Here is a 14,030-nt window from a genome sequence, read left to right as displayed (position 1 = left end):
GCCGCTGCTTTGCCAGACAAAGCACCCTGGGCATGGGTGAGAGAGGATGAGGAGGATGAGGACGGCTTGGTCATCCACTCGACCAAGTCTTCCGCATGTTGCGGCTCAACACGGCCAGCTGCCGAAAAAAAGGCCAAGCGTGTCCCATGGCCACGTGCTGATGAGGATGCACCGTCTCCACGACCAGCACTAGACACAGAGCCTGCTTGCCCTCTCTTATTGGCTTGTGACTGTCTGCCTCTCCTTCTTGGCCTTCCAGACATACTAATGGCCTGTAGCTGCACTAAGCTGGGATAGAACACCTGTAATTTTCTTCAAGTAGCTTTATATACTGTAACCAGACAAGCCTGCCTGTCAGTAGGAAGATAACAGGAACGGATCTAGCTGAACACTGTGAGCAGGACGCACTGTACTAAATGTAAATAGTCTAGCTGCCTGACCGTGGTACTAATAGGATCAAATAGAACACCTGTAATTTTCTTCAGGTAGCTTTATATACTGTAACCAGACAAGCCTGCCTGTCAGTAGGAAGATAACAGGAACGGATCTAGCTGTACACTGTGAGCAGGACGCACTGTACTAAATGTAAATAGTCTAGCTGCCTGACCGTGGTACTAATAGGATCAAATAGAACACCTGTAATTTTCTTCAGGTAGCTTTATATACTGTAACCAGACAAGCCTGCCTGTCAGTAGGAAGATAACAGGAACGGATCTAGCTGAACACTGTGAGCAGGACGCACTGTACTAAATGTAAATAGTCTAGCTGCCTGACCGTGGTACTAATAGGATCAAATAGAACACCTGTAATTTTCTTCAGGTAGCTTTATATACTGTAACCAGACAAGCCTGCCTGTCAGTAGGAAGATAACAGGAACGGATCTAGCTGAACACTGTGAGCAGGACGCACTGCACTAAATGTAAATAGCAGGAACGGATCTAGCTGAACACTGTGAGCAGGACGCACTGCACTAAATGTAAATAGCAGGAACGGATCTAGCTGAACACTGTGAGCAGGACGCACTGCACTAAATGTAAATAACAGGAACGGATCTAGCTGAACACTGTGAGCAGGACGCACTGCACTAAATGTAAATAGCAGGAACGGATCTAGCTGAACACTGTGAGCAGGACGCACTGCACTAAATGTAAATAGCAGGAACGGATCTAGCTGAACACTGTGAGCAGGACGCACTGCACTAAATGTAAATTGCAGGAACGGATCTAGCTGAACACTGTGAGCAGGACGCACTGCACTAAATGTAAATAGTCTAGAAGATAACAGGAACGGATCTAGCTGAACACTGTGAGCAGGACGCACTGCACTAAATGTAAATAGCAGGAACGGATCTAGCTGAACACTGTGAGCAGGACGCACTGCACTAAATGTAAATAGCAGGAACGGATCTAGCTGAACACTGTGAGCAGGACGCACTGCACTAAATGTAAATAGCAGGAACGGATCTAGCTGAACACTGTGAGCAGGACGCACTGCACTAAATGTAAATTGCAGGAACGGATCTAGCTGAACACTGTGAGCAGGACGCACTGCACTAAATGTAAATAGTCTAGAAGATAACAGGAACGGATCTAGCTGAACACTGTGAGCAGGACGCACTGCACTAAATGTAAATAGCAGGAACGGATCTAGCTGAACACTGTGAGCAGGACGCACTGCACTAAATGTAAATAGCAGGAACGGATCTAGCTGAACACTGTGAGCAGGACGCACTGCACTAAATGTAAATAGCAGGAACGGATCTAGCTGAACACTGTGAGCAGGACGCACTGCACTAAATGTAAATAACAGGAACGGATCTAGCTGAACACTGTGAGCAGGACGCACTGCACTAAATGTAAATAGCAGGAACGGATCTAGCTGAACACTGTGAGCAGGACGCACTGCACTAAATGTAAATAGCAGGAACGGATCTAGCTGAACACTGTGAGCAGGACGCACTGCACTAAATGTAAATTGCAGGAACGGATCTAGCTGAACACTGTGAGCAGGACGCACTGCACTAAATGTAAATAGCAGGAACGGATCTAGCTGAACACTGTGAGCAGGACGCACTGCACTAAATGTAAATAGCAGGAACGGATCTAGCTGAACACTGTGAGCAGGACGCACTGCATTAAATGTAAATAGTCTAGATAGAAGATAACAGGAACGGATCTAGCTAAACTGAATACAGTGTATATATATATATGCAACACCTGGGATGCATATATATACACAATACACTGTAAGTGCAGCTAACTGACTGACTGTTCTGCCTAATCTATCTAACTCAAATCAAATGACACTGTCTCTCTCTCTCTCTATCTCTCAGCACACCGGAACACACACTACACAGGGCCGCCGTGCAGGCGGCCTTATATAGTGTGGGGTGTGTACTAAATCCCCTGAGCCATAATTGGCCAAAGCCACCCTGGCTTTGGCCAATTACAGCTCTCTCTACTGACGGCGCTGTGATTGGCCAAGCATGCGGGTCATAGTGCATGCTTGGCCAATCATCAGCCAGCAATGCACTGCGATGCCGCAGTGAATTATGGGCCGTGACGCGCCACACGAATTTAGCGCGAACGGCCCATAACGTTCGCAATTCGGCGAACGATCGAACAGCCGATGTTCGAGTCGAACATGGGTTCGACTCGAACACGAAGCTCATCCCTAATCACAAGGCACACAGCAGGGCATGGGGTGCACAGCAGGGTACAGGGCACACAGCATGGTACAGAGCACAGCAGGGTACATGGTGCAGCAGGGTACAGGGCACATCAGGGTACATGGTACACGGCACAGTAGGGTACAGGGCACATCAGGATACAGGGCACAGGGTATGGGGCACATCAGAACACGGGCACAGGGTACGGAGCACAGCAGGGTACGGGGCACAGCAGGGCATGGGTACAGGGTATGGGGCACAGCAGGGTGCAGAGTATGGGGCACAGCAGGGCACATCGGGGTTCGGGCACAGGGTATGGGGCACTGGGCACAGCAGAGCACAGGGCATGGGGCACAGCAGGGCACAGGGTATGGGGCACATCAGGACAAGGGCACAGGGTACGGGGCACAGCAGGGCACAGCAGGGCATAGGGTACGGGGCACAGCAGGGCACAGAGTATGGGGCACATCAGGGTACTGGGCACAGCAGGGCACAGGGTATGGGGCATAGCAAGGCATATAAGGGTACGGGCACAGCAGGGCGCAGGGTATGGGGCACATCAGGGAATGGGGCACAGCAGGGCACATCAGGGTTTGGGCACAGGGTATGGGGCACAGCAGGGTACAGGCACAGCAGGGTGCAGGATATTGGTCACATAAGGGTTTGGGTCACAGCAGGGCACATCAGGGTACGGGCAAAGGTTATGTGGCACTGGGTACAGCAGAGCACATCAGGGTACTGGGCACAGGGTACTGACATGGCAGGGCACAGGGTACATCAGGGTACTGGGCACAGGGTATGGTGCACATCAGAGTACTCGGCACAACAGGGCACACTTTCTTTTCAGTTTCCTTTAAATGCAGAGTAGCGCGGGAAGCTGCTGTATTATAATAAGTCCTTACTGTCCTCTCTCATGTCGTGCTGCTCCCCGGCGGCCCCTCCCCTCCTCTCCTCTCGTTGTATGCTTGTGACATCACCTGGGATGGACGAGAGGAGGGGAGGGAGGGGCTGCCGGGGAGCAGGACATGAGAGAGGACAGTAAGGACTTATTACAGCCGCTTCCCGCGCTACTCTGCATGTCAGCCGATACTCGATCTACCCGTCAGCTGTCTGTGATTGATGGGTAGATCGCCACAGAGCTGGTGACTGCGACATAACAGACTGGGAAACCACCACTGTTAAACACTGCAATAGGCAAATTAGGTGACCAAGAGGCCTCTGTGGGGGCGAGGCCTTAGGCGACCGCCTAATTTGCCTAATTATAGAGCCGCCTCTGTGGCCTGACTGATGACTGGAGGTGGAGACACCCCCAGACCAGGGCATACACATGTCACTCGGCCTCTCATAGGGCGTTCTCCCGAATAGATTTGGTCTACGCAGGAAGTCCGTTCCTCCCATGGGTCACAGATATATGAATACTGCCTAGGGGAATCTCTGATCACGCGCCCCTGTTGCTGTCATTGGACCTTTCACTGGGTCCTGTAGACAAGATATGGAGGCTCTCGAGGTTTTGGATTTCAGACACTGCTGTGGACTCCCAATTCAGAACGGAGCTGCTTGACTTCTGGGCGGTAAACGTGGGCTCGGCTGACCCCACAGTTGTCTGGGATGCCTTTAAGGCCACGACGAGGGGACACTACCAGACTATCATAGCCAAAGTTCGCAGGGAGCGCAGGGCAGACTTGGTAAGGGCGGAAAGGGATGCGAGTAGTGCGGAGGTTCATTTTGTTTGTACCCGAGACCCTGTACACTATTCACAATTACAACTTATGACGTCGGAGGTGGTTCGTCTTCGTACCTCTCTTACCCAGAAAAAAATGTTAGCTCAATCTCAACGTATATTTGAGCAGGGAGAGAGGGCGGGCCGTCTGCTGGCCTGGCTCTCCAGGGAACAGGCGAGGGGATGAGCATTTCCCATATCAGGGACCCCTCGGGACAGATAGTTCACACACCGGAAGAGATCAATAGCTGCTTCGTGGAATTCTACGAATCCCTCTACACGTCCAGGGCAGACTATAGAGAGGAGGATCTGGTAGCATACCTAGATAACATTGATATCCCAACCCTTACGGTAACGTATCGTGACAAGCTTGACGCCCCAATTACATCCTTAGAAATACTTCGGGCACTCAAATCAATGCAGTCAGGGAAAACACTGGGACCCGATGGTATCCCTGTAGAATTTTTTAAACAATACGCGGCAGAACTAGTAGACAAACTTCAGGGCCTCTTCTCTGCATCGACGCACCTCGAGAAACTCCCGGATACAATGAGTGAAGCGATCGTAGTGGTGATCCCCAAGCCAAGGAAGGACCCTACTTTATGCTTTTCATACCACCCCATATCCCTCCTGAATGTGGATGCAAAAATACTGGCAAAAGTATTGGCCAATAGGCTTAACCTAGTCATCACTGCCCTGATCCACAGGGATCAAACAGGCTTCATGCCCGGGAGAGGTACTGACATTAATATTAGACGCCTTTATACTCATATAGACAGAGCGGATGAGGCGTCCAGGGGAATGGTGGCCTCACTCGACGCGGAGAAGGCTTTTGATTCTGTCGAGTGGGGTTACGTATGGGAGGTGCTCTCGCGATTTGGGTTTGGCCCGGGTTTCACGAAATGGCTCCGCATGCTATACCATAGCCCTTCAGCCAGAATACGCACCAACGGTTGCCTATCGGAGAAGTTTAAATTATTTCGGGGTACGAGACAGGGGTGTCCCCTTTCCCCGGGCTTATTTGCTCTGGCGATGGAGCCCCTGGCTATACTGCTGAGGGCTGACCCCGAGGTGAGGGGGCTTCAGGTGGGCCCAATTGAGGAGAAAATTTCGCTATATGCGGACGACGCTCTGCTCTATTTAGCGGATGCGTCGTCCTCCTTACAGACTGCATTAGATCTGATCAACTGATTTGGCGGGTATTCGGGGATCCGTATTAATTGGGATAAGTCGATACTGTTCCCGCTCCACCCGTTGACCCCTAGAGTTCCACACGCGCAGTTTAAATGGGTAGAGGATTTCAAGTACCTAGGAATTAAAATTAGTGGTAAAGTCCAGGATTATATGGACAACAATCTGCAACCACTTATGACACAGCTAACGGCTAGGTGCGCTGCATGGCATTCACTTCCACTGTCCCCAGTCGGCAGAGTAAACCTGCTAAAAATGATTTTCCTTCCCAAATATTTATATTTTTTCCGCAACACACCCACACACATTCCTAGGGCCTTTTTTCAAAGGTTGGAGAGTCTGTTGTTACACTTTGTGTGTGCTGGGAGGCCACCTAGGGTGGCCAAGCAGATCCTATATCTCCCACTATCGGGGGGGGGGGGATTGGCACTACCGAATTTTCAAATTTATTACTGGGCAGCTGTTCTTGTTACGATCCGGTGGTGGTTCTCCCAGCCCGCACAGAATCCTGCGGTCATTCTCGAAGCAGCCATTTTGGGTTCCTTTGCAGCCCTGAGCAACCTTCCGTTTCGTGGACTTAGGGCTAGCCCGTCCATGAAAACCTCGATGCGAACCACCGTAAGGGTCTGGCAGGAGGCTAGGAAGATATATGGGAAACCTAATCATATCTCACCTCATATGCCCCTATGGGGTAACCCCATGCTCCCTCACCTTCACAGTATTCCAGACCCCTCTATCTGGGCAAAAAAGGGTATTCTTACACTAAAACATATAGTTCAGGACGGTAGGCTTATGACTTTCCAGGCCCTGAGCAAATCATTTGCTATCCCATCCTCCTTCCAATTTAGATAGCACGCTTTTGAAGCTCAGTTCCCTGCCCCCCTTATTTTGGAACCAGACTCCATTGAACAGCTCTTGATTTCTAGTGTGATGGGGAAGCCACTTTCAACATTATATCTATATCTCACAGTAGAATATGACACCAAACTAACTAAGACATGGGAAAAGTGGAGGGTTGATTTTCCTTCCCTGGACGAAGAGGAATAGAAGGAGTGTTTAATTTCCTACATTCCTTCCATGATTGTGGCGAAAGATAGGTTCATACAATTTAAGTTCCTACACAGAGTGTACTTCACCCCCCAGAGATTGGCGTGCATTTACAATCAAAGGGACCCCAACTGTCAGAGATGCAGACAGGAGGTGGGCACCTTTTGGCACATGGTCTGGTCCTGTCCCAAACTTAGACCCTTTTTGGTCAGCAGTGGCCTCCACACTGAGCAATGTTACAGGCTTAAATGTACCAGTCGATCCTCAGATACTATTGCTTAGCCATTTGGAGGATCTTGAGGGAGACAGATATAGTAAATTGTGTCTTACCTTTGCATTATATTATGCTCGGCGTGAAATCTTACTGGTATGGAAACTAGCAGAGCCTCCTACTTTGGCATCATGGAGAAGGTCGGTGAACATGGTACTTCCCCTGTATAGATTGACATATGAAAGTAGGCAATGCCCAGGGAAGTTCGATAAAATCTGGTCCTCTTGGATAGACGCCTCTGGGGTCCCTGAGCCCCCTACTCCATAATTATTATGCTGTGAATCTCATTGGAGGACATCCTATATCTCATTGCCTACTCTTCTTGTGCTCATCCCCTCTTGCCTCTCCCTTCCCTTTGCTCCCCTCCTTCCCCCCCCCCTCCCTCACCCCCCCCTTCCTAAAAAAAAAAAGAAAGGGTCCCAACACTGAACCTCTGATAACCTTAGATCATTCAGAGTAATGCCCCGTACACACGGTCGGATTTTCCGACGGAAAATGTGTGATAGGACCTTGTTGTCGGAAATTCCGACCGTGTGTAGGCTCCATCACACATTTTCCATCGGATTTTCCGACACACAAAGTTTGAGAGCAGGATGTAAAATTTTCCGACAACAAAATCCGTTGTCGGAAATTCTGATCGTGTGTACACAAATCCGACGGACAAAGTGCCACGCATGCTCAGAATAAATAAAGAGATGAAAGCTATTGGCCACTGCCCTGTTTATAGTCCCGACGTACGTGTTTTACGTCACCGCGTTTAGAACGATCGGATTTTCCGACAACTTTGTGTGACCGTGTGTATGCAAGACAAGTTTGAGCCAACATCCGTCGGAAAAAATCCTAGGATTTTGTTGTCGGAATGTCCGAACAAAGTCCGACCGTGTGTACGGGGCATAAGAAACATTAACCACTACTGTCTGAATTTGTTTTGTTTTTTTTTAGCCCATTTTCTATCCATTTACAAATTGATCTTTCCAAGCCTGTAGACTTTACCTTACACATTAGCCATGTGTGGGGAACTGTGTCAACGCTTTTGCAAAATCCAAGTATACCACATACACAGCCACCTCTCCGTCCAAGATTTGACTTACCTCCTCATAAAAAGAAATCAGTTATGAACTGAACTTCAAATACTAATGCATATCTAAACAATTTACATACCAATCCTGGTTAGACCTTAGAAGAACATAGCTTTTTACACTATGTGTGTGAATAAATCTAGTGATTGGAGATATTTTATTGTTATTATTTCTATTCATGGGGGTATGGATTGGAAGTTTCCTGTTTAAAGCTTATTCTTGTTTTGGATACCAACATGCTGTTAAAGGAGTATTAAACACAGGAACAATGTATTGTTTTGCAGTTTACCAATTCGTTAAAGGGTGGCTGCATTTGTTTTCTTTTTTAGGCTCTTGTTCCTCTAATTTGCATTGTTGATCCTGCTAGTAAGGCTGGTATTGTTCAGCTTCCATTACCAGAACAAACTGTCCAGCAAAAGTGGCAGTTAGAGGGTTGAAATAAACCATTGAACTCTGACAAGGATACTTACAATAGTCAGCTTTTATTCATTTATGTCAATCACAGCTAGTGGGAATGGAACTGGGGGAGGGGCTGAGCCCTGCCCTGTGCATCTTATGGACACACAGAGTGGGGCTTGGAAGCAAGCACACATGAGTGCCCCCATAGAAAGCCACTTGCTATGGGGGCACTTGAGGAAGGGGCCAGGAGCGTCAATGGGGGACCCAAAAAGAGCAGGATTGGGGTTGTTCTGTGCAAAACCATAGCACAGATCAGATAAGTGTAAAATATTTATTTAAAAAAACAATTACCTTTAATATCACTTTAAGTAGTATGCAAAAGATCTCAGACCTCAGATGCAGTGTGGATATACTCTAAACTGCATACAAAAAAAATGACAATTCAATTCTGAATGACTTCTATGAACAGAGGGTTTGTTCAGACAAATATATAAATATATTTATGCAGAAAAGACAACAAGTGCTATAGAGAGTTTAATATGCAGTTTTTTATATGATTTCCAGCAGGTGCAGTGGTGACCAGAAAAATCGGTGACAAGACTGAGGACATCAATAACTTTCTCATGGAGGCTCAGGTAAAAGCATGGTTCCTATACTGATAAACTAATCTAAGCACTGAGTAGCAATGGAATCTACAAGTTTATCTCTGCCAAAAGTTAAAATTATTGTCACAGAGCATTTTTCTTCAATATAATATTGTAGAAAAACATCCATTTCCCTGCAGCTCTCTCCAAACTGGGGCATCCTCAGAATAACTGTGAAACGGAGAGTGCTCTGGCATAGTGTAAGATCCTAAAAAAAAATGTAATTGGTTAAAATACAGTGCCTTGCAAAAGTATTCACCCTCCATTGGCTTTTTACTTATTTTGTTACATCACAGCATTTAGTTCAATGTTTTTTTAATTTGAATTATATGTGATGGATCAGAACACAATAGTCTAAGTTGGTGAAGTAAAATTAGAAAAATATATACATAAAACTATTTTTCAGAAATAAAAAAACTGATAATTGGCATGTGCGTATGTATTCACCCCCTTTGTTATGAAGCCCATAAAAAGCTCTGGTGCAATCAATTACCTTCAGAAGTCACATAATTAGTGAAATGATGTCCACCTGTGTGCAATCTAAGTGTCACATGATCTGTCATTACATATACATACCTTTTTGAAAGGCCCCAGAGGCTGCAACACCTAAGCAAGAGGCACCACTAACCAAACACTGCCATGAAACCAAGGAACTCTCCAAACAAGTAAGGGACAATGTTGTTGAGAAGCACAAGTCAGGGTTAGGTTATAAAAAAATATCCAAATCTTTGATTATCCCTAGGAGCACAATTAAATCTATCATAACCAAATGGAAAGAACATGGCACAACAGCAGACCTGCCAAGAGAAGGCTGCACACCAAAACTCACGGACCGGGCAAGGAGGGTATAAATCAGAGAGGCAGCACAGAGACCTAAGGTAACCGTGGAGGAGCTGCAGAGTTCCACAGCAGAGACTGGAGTATCTGTACATAGAAGGACAATAAGCCATACGCTCCATAGAGTTGGGCTTTATGGCAGAGTGGCCAGAAGAAAGCCATTACTTTCAGAAAAAAACAAAATAGCACGTTTTGAGTTTGCGAAAAGACATGTGGGAGACTCCCAAAATGTATGGAGGAAGGTCTAGTCTGATGAAACTAAAATTGAACTTTTTGGCCATCAAAGAAAACGCTGTGTCTGGCGCAAAGCCAACGCACCACATCACCCAAAGAACACCATCCCCACAGTGAAACATGGTGGTGGCAGCATCATGCTGTGGGTATGTTTTTCAGCAGTCGGGACTGGGAAACTGGTCAGAGTTGAGGGAAATATGGATGGTGCTAATTACAGGGATATTCTTGAGCAAAACCTGTACCACTCTGTGTGTGATTTGAGGCTAGGATGGAGGTTCACCTTCCAGTAGGACAATGACCCCAAACACACTGCTAAAGCAACACTTGAGTGGTTTAAGGGGAAACATGTAAATGTGTTAGAATGGCCTAGTCAAAGCCCAGACCTCAATCCAATAGAAAATCTGTGGTCAGACTTAAAGATTGCTGTTCACAAGCGCAAATCATCCAACTTGAAGGAGCTGGAGCAGTTTTGCTAGGAGGAATGGGCAAAAATCCCAGTGGTAAGATGTGGCAAGCTCATAGAGACTTATCCAAAGCGACTTGGAGCTGTAATAGCAGCAAAAGGTGGCTCTACAAAGTATTGACTTTAGGGGGGTGAATAGTTATGCACATAAAAAAAACATCTTCAAAGTTGTGGGCATGTTCTGTAAATTTAATGATGCAAATCCTCAAACAATCCATGTTAATTCCAGGTTGTGAGGCAACAAAACACGAAAAATGCCAAGGGGGTGAATACTTTTGTAAGGCACTGTAAATATCTTGTACTCACAAAACTGATAAAAAGACACGCACCTCTCATCTCCACAAGGAACATCTCATCGATCAAGGACTGCAATCATGAGTCAATAATTAGTGCTTGGTCTTCAAATGAATTGTACATGTGTATTTTAGCCCATGTGAAAAACTCTTTGCCTACAAAAAACTGGGCAAAGTGCAAATTAAATATAAAAAGTGTATACATTTCCATACAGCTGCACTCACAAGTACCTGCATACAAGATAACCACACAAATATGAACACAAAAATGTTGCACTGTACCTTTAAGAGTAAAGATTCCAGTTCATGCAAATGAAGTTGAGTGAAAGGAAAATAATGTGAAATCCCCAGTGTAAACAAAACAATTTATAAAAGACAAAAGTCCATAAATCAGCCCAAACGTGACCATAAAAGTACAGATTTTATCCTGTGCAATTCCACTTCCATGCTCCTCCACTAAAAAGATACACAAACTGTTTACCAAATGGATAGACCCCACCATATTATAAGAGGTCTAATTGTGCTTTTAAAGTGGCCGGGAAAACACTAGCAAGGGTTGTTTTGCCACAGTGATCTTAACCAAGGCAATTGCACCATTTTTAAGCATGAAAAAAAACAAAGTACAAGAACCCTATAGTGTAAAATTGTAAATCTGCTGTTTATTGTGCAAAAGAAAAGTTCTGTCACAGTCAGGGGTCAGACTCGGAGGCCAGCAGCTATAGGAGTAGGAAGACTCACACCGACCAGCTGGATAAGTGCCGCAGTAGGTCACTGATGGATGACACAAGCTCACCCGATGTGCAAAATCTAAGCACTAACTGGTGTTCTCCTGATGATGGAGATGGGGTTTACTGCATGATAGTACAAGGTTGTGGTCCTCAGGACCGCCCCACCAGCAGATGAGCAAGCAGGGGTCTAGTATCAGATACAGCAGGTAGGGGTCAAGCAAAAACATAGTCAGTAAACAAGCCAAAGGTTGGTAACAAGTGGTTTCAGGTTGGGATTAAGCCGAAGCATAGTTCAGGAACAAGCCAAAGGCTGGTATCTAGTGGTAGCAGAGCTACAGATGGCAGCAGGAGTGACAAGAGCGAGTTATTGGCTGGGAAGGGCACAATAATCTGGCAAACGGGATGTGCAAAGGCATGTTTAAACTAGGAAGTTCATGGGAAGAGCAAAGTGTTCAAGAGTAACAAGGTTCATGCAAGAGCATTCAAGGAATTGTCCAGGCAGCTGTCCAGCATTCTAGGTGTCTCAGCAAGATGCCGCCAAATGCAGCAGAGGTCACAGGTTCAGATCCAGGTCCTGACAGGTACTCGCATTAGATACACCATCACCTTGACAACATCTTCTATGACAAAATGCATCAGATGGAGCATAGTGCTGATGTCATCACACCTGCTTGGTTGAGCGGAGCTTGTTTTTCCAGGCTTGTCTCTGTAGATACTTTTTGAGTACCTTTCTTTTGCACAATAATCAGTGGATTTTCAGTTTTACTTTTGCACTTTTATGGCCACATTTGGGCTGATCAATGAACTTTTATCTTTTGTCATTCACTCAACTTAGCATAGATTGGAATCTTTACTCTTAAAGGTTCAACACAACATTTTTGTGTTCATATTTGTGTGGTTAATTTAGCCCATACCTTTTTCTTCAGGTCTTTATCCCTTAGGCCTCATTCATACAGGTCGTATGAATCTGTGCCCCATGTGAGGTCTGTTTTTGCCTGCATGGGGATGCATAGGTGTTTCTGGGTGCATTCGGGGCTCTGCACCCATGCCAATGTCACATTGGGAGCAGTGGCCATGTCTGTGCAGCCACTGCGTCCCAATTGACAGCAATGAGGCTGCTCTGCATGGGGATGCACATAACACCTGTGCATCCTCATGTGGGTAAACACAGGCTTCACACGGGTACGGATTGATACTCCCCATGTGAATGAGACCTTACTAATAGCAGCACTGCTAGATTATTCTATTAGCGGTTAAAACTTCTAGTGAAGTACTACTAATATAATTCTGTTAAAATTGTGTGCACCCATGTTACCAACAATAATGACACACTTATTATATCTTCTTCATACACATTTCTGATTTTTTTTCCCTTTGTTGATTATAGAAAAAACAATGCAAATTGTTCAGTTCTGCACATGGGAAAGATTTGATGTTTGATGACTCTACCATACAATTAGCTCTTCTCTCTCACTGAAGGTATGTGGTGCGAAGTTGAATTGACCTATTCACAAGTTGTTTACATATTTGCCCACGTTATAGAGACCATTATCACATTCCTATCAGTAACTGACTCCTTAAAATCTAAAGTCCTTCCTACAATCACAAACACACTCTTGGACGAGATTGGTCTGTAGACAATAAACCCATTCAATGCCAGGACAAGATGCTCTACTATGACATAAGGATTTATAGTAACATTTTGCCTGCTATATTTTCTTTATATACTGTATATTATGGGACACTGGCAGGCAGGATTGTGAAGAATGTATATGTGTCACCTAGGAATCTCACATACACATGATGAGTAGCATTTATGGCTGATATGGAGAAAACAAACTTTGTCTTCTCAGAATCTTAATTTTTTTTTGTCCTTTGTCCTGGAACCCAGAGGCATTCTAGAGCTTTGGGTGGATAAAGCCTCAATTCCTAGACCACATCATACCTGGTAGCTAGTCCTCATTATTAGTATCAGCTGTTCAGCCTTTATACAGTATATGTGAGCTGACTGATGCTAAGGGCTCTCTTGTTCTCTCTGCTGTGGGAGCTGGGAGCCTGCTGCTGGATGCAAAAGCTTAGTGCTAACATAATACTTAAAAAGGTGCAAGTGCTTCATGTTTGGTTTGTGAAGCCCATTAGCGGGTAACCTGTTAGTTAGGAACTGACTTGAGTTTAATTAGCAGCTCAGGCAAGTAGATGTTTTGTTTGTTTTAAGCTACAGACTTGTTGTACAAAGCCCTCCTGCATTGAAAACTGGGTTTGCTTGCTGCCTTGCTAAATAAAAGTGCTTGAGAAACTTTCTTAGAGTAATCCTGGGTGTCCCTAGCTCATGCATGGTTTATAGCCGATAATGCTAGTTGTGCCTAAACCCCTTACATCTCGGTCAGTGGCGTAACTAGAACCTTCAGGGCCCCGTTACAAGAAATCATGAAGGGCTCTCCTGACCCCAGCTGGGG

The 14,030-nt window shown here is 45.7% G+C and overlaps 1 protein-coding gene across 8 annotated transcripts in view; it reads left to right on the top strand.

Moving 5' to 3' along the window:
• LOC141139448 (thyroglobulin-like) overlaps positions 1 to 13,054 on the top strand; it is a 152,548-nt gene extending 139,494 nt beyond the window's left edge. For 7 of the 8 annotated variants that reach the window (XM_073625536.1, XM_073625540.1, XM_073625537.1 and 4 more), the window contains 2 exons: positions 8,940 to 9,010; positions 12,962 to 13,053. In XM_073625536.1, coding sequence (XP_073481637.1) covers positions 8,940 to 9,010; positions 12,962 to 13,051 — 161 coding nt within the window. In that variant the 3' untranslated portion in view covers positions 13,052 to 13,053. Of the gene's footprint in view, positions 1 to 8,939; positions 9,011 to 12,961 lie in introns of all 8 variants that reach the window. The other variant, XM_073625534.1, reaches the window with a different exon arrangement.
• Positions 13,055 to 14,030: the final 976 nt, after the last annotated feature.

This window comes from Aquarana catesbeiana, linkage group LG04 (genome assembly GCF_042186555.1).
Source record: "Aquarana catesbeiana isolate 2022-GZ linkage group LG04, ASM4218655v1, whole genome shotgun sequence".
Taxonomy (NCBI): domain Eukaryota; kingdom Metazoa; phylum Chordata; class Amphibia; order Anura; family Ranidae; genus Aquarana; species Aquarana catesbeiana.
The sequence above is the reverse complement of the archived record's forward strand: the minus strand, read 5'-3'. Positions and strand labels throughout refer to the sequence as shown.